Genomic DNA, 21409 nt, shown 5'->3' with positions numbered 1-21409 from the left:
CCCTGGATTCAGGAGAACCTGAGTTCAAATCCGGTCTCAGACACTTAACACTTACCAGCTGTGTGACCCTGGGCAAGTCACTTAACCCCAATTGCCTCACCAAAACAAAACAAATTAGTTCATAATCTTAAAATACTCTCAAGGTCACATACATATACTTTCCTAAATGAGTAGAATGTGATAAGGTGATCAGACTTGCTCAGTATTATTACCAAGGCTGAGGTTCATAGCATCCTAGAACATTGGAGCTATAGGTGCTATAGGTCTTGGACATAGGAGCTATAGGAGCTATAGGAGCTATAGGTCTTGGACATAGTCTAGTGCAGTCTTCATTTTATATGAAGTTCTGAGATTGAATTGAATTGGTCCTGGGATTGAAGCCCAGTTAGGATGCCGGGTCCTTCCTTCATCACTTGATTTAAGACTCCCCATTTAGGTTTCTGAAGTCATAATTTTTTTTTCTTTCTTTCTTTTTTTTTTTTTTAGTGAGGCAATTGGGCTTAAGTGACTTGCCCAGGGTCACACAGCTAGTAAGTGTTAAGTGTCTGAGGCCGGATTTGAACTCAGGTACTCCTGACTCCAGGGCTGGTGCTCTATCCACTGTGCCACCTAGCTGCCCTGAAGTCATAATTTTAATTGCTGCTCTCTAAGAGATGTAGAGAATAGAGTGCTGGGCTTGACCTTTAGAAGACCTGTGTTCAGATACTACCTCAGATGCTTAATAGCTGTGTGCCCGATGGTGATTATTTACCCTCTCTCGGTCTCAGTTTCTTTATCTATAAAATGTATATATTATTCTAATAGTACCTACATCCGAGGTGTTAATTAGATGATATTTTTAAATTTTAAAAAAATCTCCCTTTCAATGAGAAAATATTTTGAAGTGCTTTGTGAATCTTAAAGTATTATATAAATGTTAGCTATTATTGTCGTTATTAGTATCAGTGCCTTCCAAGCTCATCTTGCCTAAGTCCACATCCCCACTGTGACTGCTCTCACTCCAACAATTTCTTCTAGTATCTAAAGTATACTCACATGACTGAACAAGTAGGTGGAAGAAGCAGGCAATAGTTTAACGGGGGAGGCAGAATGAAAAAGTCAGACCCATTACAGGTATTAGCCACTTATGGTTCTAAAGGTCATCATAACCAACTGACATCCCAGTAAGTGGTGATCAGAGCTGTGGCTGTCTACCTTTCTTACTTGAAATTTCAACCTTATAATCAGTTCCCATTTATCCAAAATGATTGAGGAATGTTGTAAGAATTATTATACACATGTTGTTTGACTCTTTGTGACCCCATTTGGGGTTTTCTTGGCAAAGGTACTGGAGTGGTTTGCCATTCATTTCCTTCTTTATAGACATGCCAAACATGAATGACTAATTTTCTTAAAGTACAATGCCATTGGCATAATTTTAAATCTTAGAATCCACAAACAAGCATTTATCAATGTCCTACTATGTTCTATGTACTGCGATCTGTTCTAGTGGAACAAGTGCAAGCAATAAAACAAATCCTATAACTTATGTTATAATGAGAAAACACCAAAACATATAATTATGTGCAGAATAAATTGGCAGGTAGGTGGTGCAGTGGATAGAGCACCGGGCCTGGAGTCAGGAAGAGCTGAGTTCACATCCAGCCTCAAATATTTACTGTGTGACCCTGGAAGTCACTTAATCCTGTTTGCCTCAATTTCCTCATAATAAAATAATCTGGAGAAGGAAATGGCAAACCACTCTAGCATCTAAGAAAATCCCAAATGGGGTCATGTGGAGTCAGACACAACTGGACAACAACAGCAACAACAAAATAAAGAAGATAAAGCAGTTAAGTATGAGATCATTTGGGAAGGAAGGTACTGTTGTTTGAGGGAATTAAAGGCTTCATGAAGAAGGTTGTGCTTGAGCTGCCACTCAAAGGAGGAAAGGGATTCTGTGAGGCAGAGATGAGGAGGGAGAACATCACTGGCATGGGGAATGGCCAGTGTAAAGGTGTGGAAATTGGAGATGGAGTATTATGTATTAAGAACAGAGAGAAGGCAGTTTGTCTGGATCACAGAGAATGGAAAGAAAAGGGATGCCCAGTGAGGTTGCAAACATAGGTTGGGGCCTGATTTGATATGCTTAAAACGAGGAGTTTACATTCAGTTTAAAGACTATAGGGAGCCACTGGAGGTGAAAAGAGGAGTGACATATTCAGATCTATGGTTAAGAAAATTACTTTGGGGGCAGCTAGGTGGTGCAGTGGATAGAGCGCTGGCCCTGGAGTCAGGAGGACCTGAGTTCAAATTCGGCCTCAGACACTTAACACTTACTAGCTGTGTGACCCTGGGCAAGTCACTTAATCCTCATTGCCCTGAAAAAAAATAGAAATGAGGGGGAAAATTGGAATTATCAACATAAGCTTCTTAAGTGACTTTTATCCCTAAAACTAATTTTTACTCTTTGAATTATTGGTGGCAGAAATCACTTAGGAACCTTGTAGAATTGCAATGAAAATAAGGATAGCTTGAAATATATAATATTTTAACATTTACAGAGTGAGTGATAAATGTTCATTCACAAAGAGCAGTTTTAATCATACATTACATAGCCTTTTTAGAAAAAATTCTGGTATTTTGCTTATCTCTTTGTTTGATTCTGGACAAATGGGAAGGTTCTTTCATTTGGTGTTTTGGTGTGCACTGAATTGATTCCCAAAGGTAAGCACTTTGGATGCCTCTGACATCCATCACTTTGTTGGCCCCATTGACAAACAGGAAATGGGGTCATATGAGTGGGAACCAGCTGAGTGGCTGGTCTTTGGGCAGTAGGGTAAAGAAAATCAATAGACCTATTTCATGTTACCATGACAGATGCTAAACAAAAATAGTCTTAGCTTCCTCTCTCCATTCTTCTGTCCTTTGCTTTTCCTGTTAACCCTTTCCCATCCTCCATCCCCACTACAATTCAACTCCTCCTTTAGCTGTAGACCTCAATCTGTAACTTTCTTTTCCTTTCCTATTTTCCCCTTTTTCTCCCTTGACCCTTCCTGCTCCCTCTCAATCCTCCTTTCCATCAAAACAATCCTGTAAAACAAAGCAAGATCTGAGAACTCAATAAATTCTTTTAAAAGATTGCTATTCATGCTGTTTGGCCTCCTACCACCTACACTCCCAGCACTTGCTTTTCTTTACCTTATCGTTTTTGAGGGCAGAAACCCAGGAGTTTAACTTTATTTTGCAATGCCTAACTACCACTTAGTCTTGAAAACTTGGACACTGAGCCATTCTAGACTGTCGCATTAATGTTGCTAGAAGCAAATGAGTATAGGAGTTGGGAGACCAGAGAGAATAATAACCTGAAGGTGTAGCTGTTGGTGGTTTCTTAAATGATTGGAGTCTGAAGAATAAGTCAATACCTCTGTCTAATCATTTTCCTGTCCTTGACAGCGGAATGTTCTATGATGGGAACCATACATATCTTATCGAGCCAGAAGAAAATGACACCTCCCAGGTATGCTTTACTTCCGTTATTCCAAGTAGAAGGCAAATGTTTCATTGGTCAAAGGGAATAAATGATGGCAGCTGCTTTCTGTATCTTCTTCCTTGCCCTTATAAAATCTTGGCGTTAGATTTTAGGGAGGGGAGAAAAGACAGGACTTAGAGGAATCTGGCTTGTGAGACTGAATATATAACCAGCAATGCTTCTGAAGCCACCAGTCCATGAGACTTCTTGTGAAATTAGACATATTTGTTCTTTGAGACTTCCTGAGACCTCTTCTTCCTATATTACCCTATACTTCCCCCTAGATACCACTCCCCCTCCCCAAAGCTGCTCATATTCAAAGTCTTCTTTAATTATTATTTTTTAATTAACAAGAATCTACTTTCTCTCCCTCCCATCCTCAACCCCATTTTCTCAACGGAAAAACAAAAAGAAAAAGAAAACCAATGCTCTTAACTAATTTGTATAGTCAAACAAAACCGAAATTCCACATTGGCCATATCCAGAAAGAGTCTTATTCTGTACCCCAGTCTATCACTTCTCCCTCTGTCCTGAGGTGAGTAGCATGTTTCCTATTAAAATCTAATGGTAGAAATGGTTTGAGACTTTCAGAGCATCCTTTTCTTTTCCTTCATTGTAACAGAAGATCTCCTTATCCATAATTAGATAGAGATTGAGTTTACATCACTGACTATAGACAAAAACAGGGCCCATTGAAATGATGGAAAGCCGAGCATGTCTCCTTGGATCCTGCAGTATTGTTCAAATGACTTAGTCAAGCAGAATAATTATGACGAACCCACAAAGATTTTTCCATTCGCTGGCAATCTTCTTTCCAAAACGATCTTAATAATATAAATCGTCCCTGTCTACCAATTGCTCACTGCATCATTATTTGGTACAGCAATGCAGCTTTGAGGTGACTTCACATATGACTCTTGACCACGATCCTCATTCAGTAGCATCAAATTCTTCATAATGAGTATCATGAATAAATGGATGAAGAAAAGGGCATCCTTTCTAATAGCTGCTATTTGTTCTTACAGGAGAAGAGTGCTGTGTTTTCTGTTTTCACCTCTCTTTGCATGATACTTTAATTTTTAGTCCAGTTTTTGCTTGGGACATTGATCATTTCCTTCAGAGCACCAGGGAATTCTGGTGCATATATTTCTATGGGGAGGGGACTCTTTCCTGAAAAGCTAGATCTTAAAGTGCAGAAGTTCAAGGAGAATTGGTTTAAGGCTGAGTAGAAATCACATAATCTGCAATGCAGATCTCTTCTCTGTCTAGCAATGTAGCCTAGTGGAAGTGTGCTGGATCTATTACCCAAAAGTCAAGGACCAAAACCGTCTTTGGATAGGGCAACTAGGTGGCACAGTGGATAGCCCACTGGGCTTGGAGTCAGTAAGACCTTAGTTCAAATCTAGCCTTGAGAATTTGCTAATGGGAAAGCCATTTAATCTCTTGCCTCAGTTTCCTTAGCTTTTAAATGAAAGAATTAGTCTCAGTGGCCTCTAATGTTCTTTCCAGATCTAAATCTTGTGATCTTATGATTTCTAGTTGCATCTTCCATGTAACCAAATAGGCCAACTCATTTTTTTTCTGTGCTATAGCACGCCATATTGTTAGAGTTTTGGCTTCCAAGGAATAGAGTTTTAGATGGAGTCAGAGGATCGAGTTTGAATCTGAACTCTGAAATCTAAACCTGTGAGACTTTGGACAAGTTCCTCCCTGCTCTGAACATCAGTTTCTTCATTTGTAAAACAAATGGGTTGAAATTGCTCGCCTCTGAGTTTCCTTCCAATTCTACACCTAAATTTGGTGCTCCTAAGGTTAATCAAAGACTCTTCCCTCCTTTATAGAAACTTGTGGTTCTATAGTGCTTTATGATTTGCAATATGCTGTCCTCACACTCCGGTAAAGTAGATAGTACAAATAATATTACCTCCAATTTTACAGATGAGGAAACTGAGACTCAGAACAGCTACATGAGTTGCCTGTGGCTTCATAACTCCTAAGTACTTCTGTATTGTGTCCTTAATTACTTCTCAGTCCAAGCTGAGATTTGAATCCAGATTTCTTGATTCTAGGTCCAGTACTCTTTCTACCAGGCCACACTTCACCCAAATAATTAATAATACTAATGATAATCAATAACTTATATAACACTTTATAGTTTACCATTTAACCTTGTGGTTATAGATAAGACTATTGGAGTACAGAGAGGAGGACAGATAGTGGCTCATTTCTCCTCAAGGCCAAGACTGGGAATAGAATGAAAACATGATGTTTCTAAATATATCTGGTTTTGCAGCCAATAGAGGGGATTGCCTGAGGCTGTGAGATGGTTTGTTTTCTATGCTTAAACTGTGCTGATTTGTGTTATTTCAGGAGGACTTCCATTTCCATTCAGTTTACAAATCCAAACTGTTTGAATTTCCCTTGGATGACCTGCCATCTGGTATGATTCCCATCTGCTCACTTTTTAAAAAGTTCTTTATTATTTCATTTCACTGCTTTGGAACTAATCTGCATGGAAAATGTCATTAGCCCCTAGTTGTTCATGAGAATTTCAGACACAGAGTCATGGTGAATTGTGGAGGAAAATATAGATTTGCTTTGTGTTTATAATGCATTGGTTGGGGAAGGTGTGTCCTGGGCAAACCAAAGGAAACCTCTTTTTAAATTAGATTGCATGCAAGCCAGCAATAGAGATGCCCAATTAGAGCAAGACTGGCTTGTATCAATGGATCATTTGATAAGTTACAAATGCTGAGGGCTAGAAAAAGTGATAAATGTTTTTCATCTATAGTTAGAATTCTAATAATTCTTCCCTTCCCTGCTATACTTTTGCCTGTGTTGTGCTAATACCTTCTGCCTAATTTTCTCTTTGTGGGGGGAGGCAAAAGGATGCCCAACACATATGTAGCTTTAAGTTATGTAGTTTGAAAATGGCTTCTTCCTTCAACCACCTAGGCACCCATGATTGGGCAGTGTGGATCAGTGTAAAGGGAATCCTGGGAGAGTCAGTGTGGGGTAATGGGAAAAGCCCAGGACTAGAAATCAAGAAACCTGAGTCTGTCACCAACTAGCTATGTGACCTCAAGCAAATCAATCAACCTTTCTGGACTCATTTATTCACCAGTAAAATAAGAGAGTTGGAATAGGCTTCCTTACATCCCTCTGATGCTGTGATTTCTTAACCCTGTTACCAGGCAATACTAGAATATACACCCTCACGAAATAGAACAACCCCTTTGAAGGATTGCAAATGAGAAAAGTCAATGAGGGACCTCTATGAATGTGCATTTATCATTTCTAACACAAAACCTCTTTTTGTATGATTTTGCTAAACTTTCCAGGGTTCTTCTTATTTGAAGAGAATTAGTAATAACCATAAAACTTGAAACAAGAAATAAGCATGAAAACAAAGGTGTGATTTAATAAGAATTCCAGGGAGTGATATCTATCAGCAAAAGCAGTAACTGATAAGGGACTAATGGTCCAAGTACTTAATGACATACTTCCCTCCTCTGGTACTATTTGATTACAGACTTGCTAAAAGATGCCCTATAATTCCTCATTGTCACCCAGGGTTCTTTCAAAGCAGGTAGTCTGTGTGATGACTGAGCAATCCTGTGTTATTACTAATGCCTATCAGGTAGTACATCCTTCAGAAACTCATCTCTGGATGAGTTTCATTTCTTAGGTGTTCCCCTCCCCATCTTACTTTTCCGTGATATCCTACTGTTTTCTGCTCAGTTCTGAATCTGCCCCTCTTAGAAAGGCAGGCCATATTAATGGTAGCCCTTCATCTCCTAAGAAGTTTAGATAGACATGGCAATTATGAGAAAAAGAAATTTGTTTGTATATATTTCAGTAAATGTTGGTTTGGAAGAAGCACCAAATCCATATTGATTAGGAAATTCTCTGAAAAGTAAATTTACTGCCCAGACCCAATCAACCCTCTTCTACTTCTGTATAAGATGAATATCTAAGTTTGAAGACTTCCAGGGAGGGATAACTCACCATCTGCCATAGTTGCCCATTCTATTCTGGGATATCTCTAATTGTTAGGTAGTTTTTCTAGACCTCAATCCTAAATTTCCTCCTTTGCTTCCACCTATTGACCCCAGTTCTGTCCTCAGGGACCAAAAAAACAAGTTTAATGCCTCTTCTATACGTGTTTTTAAATACTTGACGATAGATATTGACTCTCCTAAGTAAAAATTCCAGGCAAAAATTCCTCTGTTCCTTCAACCAATTGTGATAGGGTATGAACTCAAGGTATTCACTATCCTAGTTGCCCCTCTCTGGTCACTTTCCAGCTTATCAATGTTCTTCCTATCACGAGGTGCCCAGAACTGAACACAGTAATCTAAATGTGGTCTGAATGAGACAAAATATAGTTGTATAATCACCACTCACTTAGTCCTGGATGCTGTGCTATCTCCATAGCTTTCTTGAGCACTGTATCCCACTGTTGACACATCGAGCTTGTGTTCACTAAGGTACCCAGATCTTTTTTAGATGCATTTCTTTTTAGCCATGTTCCCCCCAGCCCCATCTTCTATTTGTGAAGCAGGTCCTTAGTTGGAATAATTTTTGCATGCAGTTCCAATGAAGTGTGTGTGGTGTATGTAGTGAAAAGATCCTTGGATGATTTGGAGTAAGAGGGCCAGGGTACACACCCTGGCTCTGCTACTTTACCAGCTTTGTAACCTCAGGCACATCACTTAAACATTCTGGGCCTTGGTTTCCTTATCTGTAAAATGAGGGATTGGACTAGAAGATAAGTAAGGTCCCTACTAGGGCTAAATTGAGGATGCTTAAAAGGCATTAGAGAAAGGCAATATAAAATTCAACTATTTCAGTATTATTGATTAATGTGACTTGGTCACATGGAAACATGACAATAGATCAAATATATGGTATTTCTTGTAGTCTGGCGAGTTTTCATAAATAAATATATTTTGACAAATATACTTAAAAAGAACATTGCAATTTTAACTTTTTCTTATTCTGAGTAGAAATGTTTTTATTCTGAGTATTCACTATTTTCTTTGGTGAATATTTGACTAGATATTTCAGAATTCTCTTAGGGTTACAGAGATTGAATGTTTATAGTTCATAAATGACTATAGTATATAAATATATGTTTAAAATATAAAATTAGCCAAAGCCAGGGCTGTGGTATGAATTCAGTCAAACATTCAGTTTATATACATGTGAGGTAGAAATAATGATAGTGGACAAACCTCAGAATTACAAAACATAGATCATGTAGAGGGTCTACCAAGGGTTCCTTCATTCTACCCTTTGAACCTTCCAGTTTTTAAAAGGTTAGTGACCCTGGGCAAGTCACTTAACCCCCATTGCCCTGCAAAAAAAGAAAAAAAGAAAAAGAAAAAAAGGTTAGCATCCCTATAGGGAAATTTTGATACAAAGATTTCCCTATTCAAGATCTTTAGTGAACTTTACATACACGCATGTAGTCTATGTGTAATTCTGCCTTAAGAGTTATCATGGGGTCTGTGCGTCTAGGGTTCTAAAGAGGTTAGGATTAATAAGCATTATGTTATTGACAAAACAAGAGTTTGTTTTTTTTAAAATACAGAAATGTAATTTCATTGGTGGAGGAAGCACCCTTAACCAGAAACAGATTGGATAAGCATTCTGCAATTTGGAATTTCAGAGTATAGAGAGATCAAGTATTTTATGCATGTTCACCCTGTCACTATATGTCAGAAGTATGACCCAAGACCAGATCTTTCTCACACCAAGATGGACCCTGCTCTCTATCAATTATCTATCTATCTATCTATCTATCTATCTATCTATCTATCTATCTATCTATCTAATCTGTCTATATGTGTGTATACATATGTATATATACATATACATACATATACATATATACATACACACATGTATACCATGCTGATGTGTATAATGCTAGTAACCCTTCATCAATTCTTGATTATCGTAGGTTATTCAATTTATTTTCTTCTCATGCTTTCAGTTTCCTTTATCCATTTCAATACTCATTAGGATAAAGGGTGGTTGATGTAGAAGATTAAAATAACATTTTTTGGATAGTAGTATCTGATGAAAAGGTGCTGGAGTGGTGAGCTGAAAATACTGGGGGTAAAAGAAAAATCTCATGAGAAATTGTTGCAGATTTTCTTTATGATCTCCAATGATAGTTCATTATCATGGAGCAGTTAATATCTGGCTCTGCTTCTTTAGCTGTTGTTGATGAGATGGGCTAGCACTGAAGTCAGAGGACCCAGGTTCAAATCCTACCTCTCATGCTACCTTTGTGATCTTGGGCAAATATCTCAATATGAGTTCCTCATCTATAAAATGAGGGGTTCGGCCTAGACAGCCTCTAAGGTCCTAAATGTGTGATCCTATGAATAAATTTGCTGCCATCAGATTGCATGATTTTTGTAGAATTATAAACTGTGGGAAGGACCAGTAACTTTAGTGGAGCAATGTAGAAGTTTTGCATACCTATTATGATTGGCAAAGTATAATCTGTTTTACTGTATTTCAGAATTTCAACAAATGAACATTACTTCTCCAAAGTTCATTGTGAAACCAAGACTAAAAAGGAGTAAAAGGCAGGTAGGCATGATTTTGTGAACTCAAACCAAGTCTCTCTATGAGATGGGTGAGTACTTGCTGGTGAGTGTATTTAACTATGGTAAACAAAGATACTGCTATGGCAATACTTAATACTCTGTAATAATTGTGATGATGCCGATGGTGGTGATGATGGAGGAGAACGAGAAGAAATCACAGAATTATGGGATTTTAGGAATTGTAAGGGACTTCGGTGGCCATCTTGTCTAACCTCTACCTCAAAAGGAACCCAGACCACAACATACCAGACAAGTGCTCATCCAGGGAATGAAGAAGAGGAATCCCAAGATAATTTCTACAAGGTTGCTAATCATGCAATTGGCAGATCTGGGCTAAAGAATTCACAGAGTCTGACTCTAAATGCTGGGGTCAGAAGAACTCACATTCATGGGGCATGATTTCAAATTCTGACTTCTTTCTCTCCCCCCAAAAGTTGGGAGACTTGAATTGTGAGTTGAGACTAGTGGTATTACCAAGACAGTCCCTTAAACAGTGATTATTTTGATTCTCACTGAGAAACTAGTAATAGGATCTTTGATTTTGTCACCTTGGGACTCTGAGTCCAACACAGGCTCTGGTCTACATACTGAGGTCTGCTGAGCTTATGTCTTTGGTGCACCTTGATCTTGATAATGCATATCAGGACTACAGGTTACTGTTGTCTCATTTGGTCAATGTAGAAAGCCAGGATTTAAACCTACTGAATAGGATCTTACATTTAATGATCTTTGGAGGGAAGTAAAATTGGGGACGTACATTCCCAGTTAGATTAAGCAAGTTAGAAAAATCGGAATGAATCAAGATAATAATAGCAATGGACATTTATATGGCCCTTTGGGGTTGCCAAAGCCAACACATATGAGAGGTAGTATTTCATATCACCCTCATTGCAGCACAATGAGGTTATACATGGTATCATTCTCATTGTGTAGATAAGGAGAATGTAGTTCAGAGAAGTTAATGAAGTTGTTGGTGATCATACAGAACCAAAGGTAGAACTCATTTTTTTACTCTGAATTCAGCTTTCTTTCCACTACACTTCCAAAAATGGAGGCAAAATTACCATCATGGTATTTTAAACTGGGAAGGAAACTTAGAGTTCATCTGATCCAGCCACTTCATTTTTTACACTTGAAGAAACTAGGACCCTAAAAAGTGAGGCTTGCCCAAAACACCCAGCCAGCTATTGGCAAAGCTCGTCCTGGAGCTTAGGTTGATGGCTCAGGGAGAGAAATAGCTCATTTTCTGGAGCTCATAAGATCATAAATTAATAGCTGGAAAGCATCTTATGTATCAGCATATCCAAACTCTTCATTTTTACAGATGAGGATATTGAGGTAACCTGACTTGCTGAGGCATTACAAAGGAAATGCAAGGCCTATTGGGCATACCTACTGACACCATTAAAAGTGAAATAACTAAAATGTAGAGGGGCACGCTAGTTTACTAACTTGTCATGTCCCAGTCCAACTGCCCACAAAAACATAATTAGAAAGTAGCTTTCTAGAGGCCTTCTAAAGACCACATTTTTTGAGAACTATTTAGTATTATTCTTTTGTTTTCAATCCTAGAAGTATAACCTGTGTTTTTCTTTTAATTTGGAATCATTTACCTACACAACCTAAGACAGTTTTAACTTTGTTATCAATATCGATGGGAGAGGAATAATTATGAAAATTAATGAGATCATTTTCACTAAGCCTGTTGAGCTTTTCATGTGGAATACTGTGAATTAATATGGTTGTTTTAGTCTTATATATAAATGATTACTGTTTTCATTCTCTTGATGTTACCTGGTACATACACAATCTTTGGATCTGACTAGAAGAAAAACATATGAAAAAGACCAAAACTAGCTTGTGACCTTGGGCAAGTCACTTAATCCTCATTGCCCCACCAGGAAAACAACAAAACAACAAACAAACAAACAAAAGTTCTTTTAAAAAAAATACCCCCCCCAAAAGAGAGAGACCACATTATCATTCTCTGTTTCTTCCATATTGATGCTCTTCTATAGGTAATTTTTCCAAGTCTTACTTAGAAAGCTGGATTTAAAAATTTTATTTGGCATTTAAGACCCTCTGCAGCATGGCACCATCTTGTTTTCTCTGCTGTATACTATTGTTCTCCTTAGAAGACAGTAGTCGTCTTTATAGTCCTACCACCTAGCTTCATGCCTGGTGCACTGGGTACTCAATAAATGTTGTTAATGGAGTGATTGACAGTACCTTGTGTACCAGCTGAGATGGGCTGCTAACCATTTCTTGCACTGTACTTTCCTGTCTCTGCTCATACCGTTCTTTAGGCTTGGTCTCTCCTCTCCTCCTTGATCATTATTTTCTACCCACTGAATTCCCAGCCATACTTCAAAAGCCCAGCTCCCCTGCCACTCCCTCCAAGAAGATTTCCCTGATGTTCACTCCAGCCCTTCCTTTACCAGAGCTAATTATAGCATATCTTCCCTCAGATTGCTCCTAACACTATGGTCATTCTTGCCTAGTGCACTTAGCATCTTGTTATTATTCAGTCATTTTCAGGCATATCTGACTTTTTGTTACCACATTTGGGGTTTTCTTGGCAAGCCTCCTGGAGTGGTTTGACATTTTCTTATCCAGCTCACTTTACAGCTGAGGAAATTGAGGCAAACAGGGGCAAGTGACTTGCCCAGGCTCACACAACTGTCACAAGTGTCTGAGGTGAGATTTGAACTTGGGAAGATGAGTGTTCCTGGCTGCAGACTTCTTGCTCTGTGCACTGTGGTGCTCCTTAGAAGCCCTACTTATAATATGGTATTAGAGTGATTTGGGTGTGTATATCATATCCCCTAATTAGACTGCAATCTTTGTCTCCCCCCCATTCCATGTTTTACACATAGTAGATATTTAATAAATTGTTTAATGTTTCTGCAGCTTCGTCGGCATCCACGTAATGTAGAAGAAGAAACAAAATATGTTGAACTGATGATAGTGAATGATCACCTAATGGTAGGACTTCATTTGAAACTTATGCATGCTCTAGGGTAAAAATGGCCACAAGTCCTGTGGAGGGTAGAAATGAAGCCTTGCACATTGTAACTAAAGAAGGTGCTGAAATTGGTCAGTGTTTTAACCCTAATCCTATATTCCCCAGAAGTAATAGGCGGTCCAACTGTGTGCCTACATGAAAGTAACCACTAGCCACACTGACTATGGTATGTGACATCATGGATGTAATAGAAATAGAATTTGAAGTCAGAAGACGGGGGTTTTAATCCTATTTCTGCCACTCATTGTGACCTTGGCCAGATCATTTGACCTTGATGTAAAATGAGGCGATAGACTCCTTGATCCAAATTATCCCTTCTACATCTAAATCCTTAAGCTCATTTCAGATGGACTTGAATAGAATTAATGCTAATATATGCATTTCCTTTAAAATTAGATTAAAAATAAATTTGTTGTTGTTCAGTCATTTTCAGTTTGGTCCGACTCTTCATGACACCATTTGGGGTTTTTCTGGCAAAGTACTGGAGTGGTTTGCCATTTCCTTCTCCAGCTCATTTTACAGTTGAGGAAACTGAGGCAAATAAGGTTAAGTGACTTTTCCAGGGTTACACAGCTAGTAAGTGTCTGAGGCCAGATTTGAACACACAAAGATAAGTCATCCTAACTCCAGGCTAGGCACTCTATCCATTGTGCCTCTTAGCTGTAATAAATAAAATAATACTTCAATATTTAAATAAATCTCCAATCTCATAGTTTCACATACTCCCTCCATCAGGACAATTTGCAAGCCCATCATTGTCTTTTGCTTTTGTGCAATTCTTGTCCATCCTTTTTTCCAAAAATTCCACACAGCACATCTACCAAACATATTGGAGACATTTCGTAGGTAGAATTTAGGATGTCAATGTAGGTAGAATTTGGGGTGTCCATCTGTTGTTGAGTTTTCTTGCTATATGTCTGGACCATCTCCCTTCATATAGTTATCATATGCTTCCTTGAAAATATCCTTTACAACACTTTCTTGTGAGAGGTTGTCATAGGAAATATGTTTTCTATTTTCTCCCACACATGTCTCTCCATTACTCTTTCTTTCAATCATGTATAACTTTGATTCTTTGGAAAATATTGTATTCCAATATTCACAATCATAAATCATCACAATGCAACATTTGTATTAAAACAATGGGGTTAGTGGCCGTCTAGCATTGTTGAATGCATTGCAGTTTTCTCCTGCTCAGTCCCATCTCATTGTCCATGTGCAGGATGTGTCCCATATATTAGTGATATATTAACTCCAAGAGAGTGGCTGTTCTACTTTATGTCATAGTCTGAACAAAACACACTTTTCATGCATTTTGTTTTTCCTGGGTGGATTGTGGGACCAATTTCATAATTTTGTGGATCTCACAAAGAGGACTTGTAATCTTCTGGGGCTGGATGCAATCACCATAATACCTTGTGTGAATAGGAGTATCTGGAAGACCTCACCATCTACAGGGAATACCACTTCTGTTTGGACTTTGTACAAGATAACCTCCTTGGCGGTTGTGAATATCCATCTTTGTGGAGCATACATGTCCATTTCATGCCTTTCTCAGTATCAATAAATGGTGGGATAACGAATAGGAGTACTATTCTGTGGTTGCACTTATCTAGGGACCTTATGTGAACTTGGCATCTGCATGAGAGATTCATTGTTGCATGAGAACCTTTGATGTTTTCTCTTTCTCTGTTCAGTCAAATGCAGTTTTTCCTATCCACAAACAATAAATACCACAGCATCTTGTATCCACTGAACCTTCTGGCTGTTCACATGGTTTGTTGTAGGAAAACTGCTTTCTCATGTTTTCTATCAAAAATTACTCAATATGGGTGTACAGTTCATTGTCATAAAGGGTTATGAAGATGACCAAGTAGAAATATGGGTCAATGGTTACAGATGTCTTTTTGATCATCTTTTTAGGAAATTGCACAATTTATCCCATTCTTTTGGTATCTACCCTTCCCTGACTTATCTTGTAATATGACCCTTCAACACTTTTAAGCATCCAACATCGATTCTTCAGCATGTTCTTGATTGGATCTACCTTCTCTTTCTGTCTTGAGTGCCACATAAACTTCCTCATATAGCACACCAGGGATTAAGAGCTACTTGAGATCTTTCTCTAGGTCAGGGATTCTTAACCAGGGGTCCATCTCTGGACAGATTTCAGGGCATCCATAAACTTGCTTGTAAAAGAATGACATTTTTATTTTTCACTAACCTCTAACTGAAATTTAACATTTCCTTCAGTTATTTTAAACATGACTTTGAGGTATCATGGGTTTCACTAGAATACCAAAGGCATCTTCAACAAAAATAGTTAAGAACTCCTGCCCTGAGTATTTTTATATCTTGTGGGTGTCAGTGCAAAATTCAGACTCGTTATATGTTATCTGTCATTCTTTCTGTATGACTGATACATCCCCTTTTCTGATTGTATGTTTCCTTGAAAGTGTCTCTTATATCATTTCATATATATATATATATGCACATGAATATATACAAATTATATAATTGCATACATTTATATATCATTTATAATATTTGTAAAATCTTATATATATATATATAGTTTATATGTTAAATTTATGCATCATATAATTATAGATAGATATAAATTATAAAATACATATTCATGCACATATATGTGAAATGACATAAGGGATACTTTCAAGGAAATGTACAATCAGAAGAGATGCATCAGTCAAATATGTATGTATCAGTCATACACACACACACATATAAGCCTATGAAATAATTTGAAGCCTATTTGTCCCCGCCGCATATCCCTGCACTGGGGCAGCTAGGTGGTTCAGTGGATAGAGCTCAAGGTCTGGAGTCAGGAAGACTAATCTTTACAAGTTCAAATCTGGCTTCAGACACTAGCTGTGTGGCCCTAGGCAAGTCACTTCACCCTGTTTGCCTCAGTTTCCTCATCTTTAAAATGATCTGGAGAAGGAAATGGCAAACCACTCCAGTCTCTGCTAAGAAAACCCCAAATGGAGTCACAAAAAGGCAGACATGGCTGAAATGACTAAACAGCAACAAAAATATCCCTCCATTACCCACTGGGTCAAATGTGGTGATTCCATTTTCAACAATAATGAAAATACATGTCCAATTGTTGACATGTCTGGTCCATATTCTCTCTGTTTCCTTGCTACTCTTTTTATTTTCAGATGCATTTGCTGTTTGAATCACTATTGCTCTGTTGGGTCTCATCAAGTTTTCTGTAGATCTGTCTCCTTTAATTACTATGCACTGCTTTGTGAAGTGATATTGCTTATGATTTTCCACTATCCTCAGTAGTGTTTTATAACTGAGTTTATATTCTAAATGGATGTCACCCTTGGCTGCCATCATTCTGTGATGAAATTAGGTGTTTGCTGGGTAAGGGGGTTTGTAGACTCTTTTGGTCTGATCTGGCAACTGTTTCCATTGTTTAAACTTTTGTAGGAATTGGGGATGAAATTCATAAGTATCTTTGCCTTTTTCTATTCCCATGATTTGGCCTTAATGGCTTATTTTTAAATAGGTAGAGTTGAACTTGTTGCTATTGTATGTATAGTACCTTCTTCTCACCTTCATTCTTTCTTTCTAACTGATGTTGACTTTAATTTTGATTCTGACTATATACAGATAGATGTTCCTGAAATAACTGCCGTATCAGTAGCCAATCATTTCCCATATGTTAAAATACAGTCTGTTTCATTGTGTTTATGTGTTGTGTTGCTATGTTGTGCTCACCATATCCATCACCTTCTGACTTTTCTTCTGGAAGTAAGTATATATAACATATACCCAAGAGGCATCTGAATATTTAAAAGAATTCAGCCTCTGTCGGTTCTCAAACCCGAGCCATATTTCCCAAAATGCTCTTCACTGTCTTCCCCTCTGCCCATCTTCACATTGAAGTCTCTTAGGATAAAGCATATGCTGGTCTTGTTTGAAGGATCTCATTAAATTCTTCAACGCATTTCTTTACTTCTGCAGCAGCTGTTGGTACTTAAGCTGCAATTATCTTCATGGTGGTCTTTTTTTATTATGATTTTGCTTCTCGCAGGAGAACCCGTGAGCCATCTTTCCTTTTAGCTGCAGATTCCTCTTGTCTTCTGGTTTTGTTAGGAGGATATCTATACTGACATCACTCAGTTCTACCAGTGTTATGTCGAGTCATTGTTCACTGGACAAAGATTTCACATTTAGAATACTGATAGCTGAGTTAATGTTTATAGATGGTCTGAAATCATAGTGCCCCTTCGTATCCTTCTGCCACTGTGTGCAAAAAGGAAAAGGGACACATGGGACTGCAGGCTAGTTTGCCTAATTCTTAAGAAATATTCAACAATATACACATTTCTGAATTTCACCTGATGATTTCAGGTATGGGTGTATTGATGCATTGTGAGAATATGGATTAAGATGTTGGAGTTAAAAGGGAAAATGCTTTTTTCTAGTGAACTCCTTCATAGAAAAATTCTCTCCCTCCCTTCCTCCCTCCCCTCCCCCGTCTCTCCCTCTCTCTCTCTCTCTCTCTCTCTCTCTCTCTCTCTCTCTCTCTCTCACACACACACACACACACACACACACACACACACACACACACACACACACACACCACAAGACTGGTGGTAACTGGGGCAGCTAGGTGGTGCAGTGGATAGAGCACTGGCCCTGGAGTCAGGAGGACCTGAGTTCAAATTCGGCCTCAGACACTTGACACTTACTAGCTGTGTAACCCTGGGCAAGTCACTTAACCCCAATTGCCTCACATAAAAAAAAAAAAATTAAAAAAAAAAAAAGACTGGTGGTAACCACCTCTATCAGTCTCCCTTCTGCACCAATTGGAGAACTAAAGGTTGGAGTATCAAACTCCTCCCAATGCCTTCTTTTATAGAAGGTAAAAACTGGACTTTTGGTCTCACTCTGTTCTGCATCTGCAGCTCTGTCTTTTCGATTCCACGTACCCCATAGTGTCCTGCCCCTAACCCATTCTTGGCTCTTTTTGTGTGTTGTCTCCTCTCATTAGATTATAAGTTCCTTGAAGGCAGGGAATATTTTTTTAAAAATTAATTGTATTCCTGGCACTTAACACAGTTCCTGGTACATAGTAGGCATTTAATGTTTATTGGATTGGATATATGCATATATTTAATATATGGATATATAAAAATATATACATATTTACACATATACATCTACATACATATATACATACTGTTCCATTCTCTTTCCTGGCTGAAGCATACACACTTTAGAATGTAAATTCCCCGAGGGCAGGGACTGTTTCCCCAAGATTACTAGGAAATGTTGTTGTTATCTTAAGACCAGCCTTCTGTCCCAACCATAAACATTTGTCAGTTATAGGGATTACCTCCTATAATACCCTCCTTTTACAGATGAGGAAACTGAGATAAAATGACATCCCCGATATCCCACAGCCACAAAAGTAGGACTAGACCCCCCAAGTCTCTTGAAACATAGACTTAGTGCCCACTTTCCACTAATCCATGATGTCCTTATTCTGTTGGGGGGGAAACGTCTTCTAGAAATCTAGTTTCACTTTAAAGCTTGCATCAATATCATAATTTCTAATCGTATCCATTTTTTTCTGGCTATACCTTAGAAATGCTGATTTACCGATGCTTGACTTCAGAAGCTCTTAACTTAATTTTCTTTCATTTTTCAGTTCAAAAAACATCGGCTCTCGGTGATGCATACAAATACCTATGCTAAATCCGTGGTGAACATGGCAGATTTAGTAAGTATACATCCAGTTAAATGGCATTCTCAATAAATTCCAAATCACACTTGCTAATGAAGCAAATAATACGCCTTGTCCTTTATAACTGCTATGGATGATGGAGATGTCAAGTGGAGTCACACACTTCTCTGGTTACCTCTTAATAGGCTTTCTAAAAGGAGATCAAACTGGATGAGTCAATGTCTGTAATCCCTTCTGTAGATACCACATAGAATAAAGATGGGGGTAGAATCCCTTTCCCAAAGGGCATCCCAAATAGAGCAATCCAAAGAAAGAGCCAGACTTCTGTGTAAGAATGTGCACAACCAGACAGGTGCTGATATCCAGACCTCAGATACTTGTGTACTCAGTTACCATGGCTTACCTCTAAGGTTCATATCCCCATGGTTTCTCCAAACCTTTTTAACAGCCACCATTGAGGAGAAATGATTGACTCTGGGATTTGTCATTGCTCTAGTATTCTGCCAGGGAAGCTTTAGACTGCCCTACACTCTGCCTAAGATGCCAGCAAAGGACAAATTGGTTCCCTTATTAATAGTGTCAGATCATGCCATAACAAAATCTTTAACTATTGTTCCCTGGTGTGTGATTAGCCATTGTATTTCTTAGGGGAAATATATGGAAATTAGAGAAAAGATACATCTTGACCCCCACCATTTTCCCCCTCAATATCAGTCCTGTCTCTTACCTCTTTATTCCAACCATTTAAAATCCAAGATGCTTCGTACCTCTGAAGGGCTTCCTCTAGACCTATTCATATGTCCTTTGATATTACAACTTGTGTGTTCATTTCATTAATACACTAGATCTATAAGGAACAACTTAAGACAAGGATAGTGTTGGTTGCCATGGAAACCTGGGCAGCTGACAACAAGTTCACCATATCTGAAAAACCGCTGACGACCCTACGTGAGTTCATGAAATATCGGAAGGATTTTATCAAAGAGAAAAGCGATGCCGTCCACCTTTTCTCGTATGTCATTTCACATCATGTTTTACCGATTTCTTTTTTTTTTTTTTTGCTGTTCCCCTTTGAATCCATTGAAATTTGTGAATGAGGTCACAAAAAGGTGACTTGCCCCCTTCTCCAATCAAATAATTAAGAATAACTAAATTAAAGCTATTTGAGTAACTTGGAAATTGGGAGATTTAAATGCATAGATTTTATTGGTTTTCATATAAGTTGAAGACTCAATTTCAAGGTATTTTCAATGGAAAATAGACTCATTTTTGAGTGTGCTTTTTATCTCAAATACCTATCACAATTCTTAGCACACAGTAGGAGGTTAATACTTGTTGAATGATCAATTAACATCTACTTACTTTCATTTTTCCAGTATCCACATAGCTAGGATTTCACAAGAGTGGGTCCTCCATGGTATAACATCACACTTCTACCAAATATATTCTTATACCAGAAGTATGGCCTAGAGTACCTCCCATAAAGCTTTTAGGCAACAGGCTAGTGTTTTTCCTAAGCATGCCAGCATGCCCGCCTTCTGGTACTGCAGCTGAAACTTCCTACCTAATAATTCAGCGTTTGCAGTTCCATTTCGTATTTTTTCATAATTTTCTTCTTTTTTTGGTGGTGAAATGCCAACTTTTTCATATCTGTGATCATTAGCAATTGACATAGAATGTATTCACGTAATTATTCATTTATTTGTGTATTTACTCATCTATTAATTAATTACTTGGTTTGTTTATTCATTTTTTTTTTTGAGACTGGGTCTCACTATCTCACCCACACCAGAAGTGCAATGATCACTCATGGACTGACCCCACTGCTGATTGTCACAGAAGCTTTGACCCACTCTGTTTCTGACTTGGGCTGTTTTAACCTCATTAGGTAGCCAGTTGGCCGCCATGATCCCACAGGTATCATATTGGTGCCAAACTTCCTTCAGCTTTAGCCCGACTGCAGCTCAGAACTCCTAAATTCAAGACATCCACCAGCCTCAGCCTAGTTTTATCAGTGTGCACCACCACACCTGGCACCGTAGAATTTTTAAGAAATCATCTTCTAAAATCGCCCCAAAAGAATTTCATAGGGAAGTGGGGGAGAGACTTCTAACAAGTATTCTTCTTTTGAAGATGTTCCTCTTAACGGGCCCACTAGTGAATGATCTGTTCTTTTATGTGTGCATGCATAAAGATCCTTATCTCTCGCAGGCTGATGCAGCATAGAAATGGTGACTTGCCATATGTCAATAAATGTAGTAAATGAACGCTTTGAGGTGCTGTGAAACTCTGGACAGTAAGCAATTTTTTGTTTGTTTGTTTCCTTTTCTAAAAGGGGAAGTCGATTTGAGAGTAGCCGAAGTGGGGCAGCTTATATTGGTGGAATTTGCTCGTTGCTGAAAGGAGGAGGAGTGAATGAAGTAGGTGTGCATATCTGGATAATAGAAAGTAGTGCAAAAAAGGATCAAAAAGCTTCCCACCATTTACAATAGAATTACTCAATAGTCCATAACTTATAG

The 21409-nt window shown here is 38.3% G+C and overlaps 1 protein-coding gene across 1 annotated transcript in view; it reads left to right on the top strand.

Moving 5' to 3' along the window:
* The window catches only part of ADAM22 (ADAM metallopeptidase domain 22), a 264257-nt gene that overhangs the window by 174462 nt on the left and 68386 nt on the right, over positions 1 to 21409 (top strand). The window contains 7 exon segments of the mRNA XM_043968835.1: positions 3436 to 3499; positions 5882 to 5951; positions 10050 to 10120; positions 13048 to 13122; positions 18855 to 18926; positions 19736 to 19902; positions 21226 to 21310. Coding sequence (XP_043824770.1) covers positions 3436 to 3499; positions 5882 to 5951; positions 10050 to 10120; positions 13048 to 13122; positions 18855 to 18926; positions 19736 to 19902; positions 21226 to 21310 — 604 coding nt within the window.

Source organism: Dromiciops gliroides, chromosome 5, assembly GCF_019393635.1.
Source record: "Dromiciops gliroides isolate mDroGli1 chromosome 5, mDroGli1.pri, whole genome shotgun sequence".
Lineage (NCBI taxonomy): Eukaryota > Metazoa > Chordata > Mammalia > Microbiotheria > Microbiotheriidae > Dromiciops > Dromiciops gliroides.
Note: the sequence above shows the minus strand (reverse complement) of the source record. Positions and strands in the feature narration are given on the sequence as shown.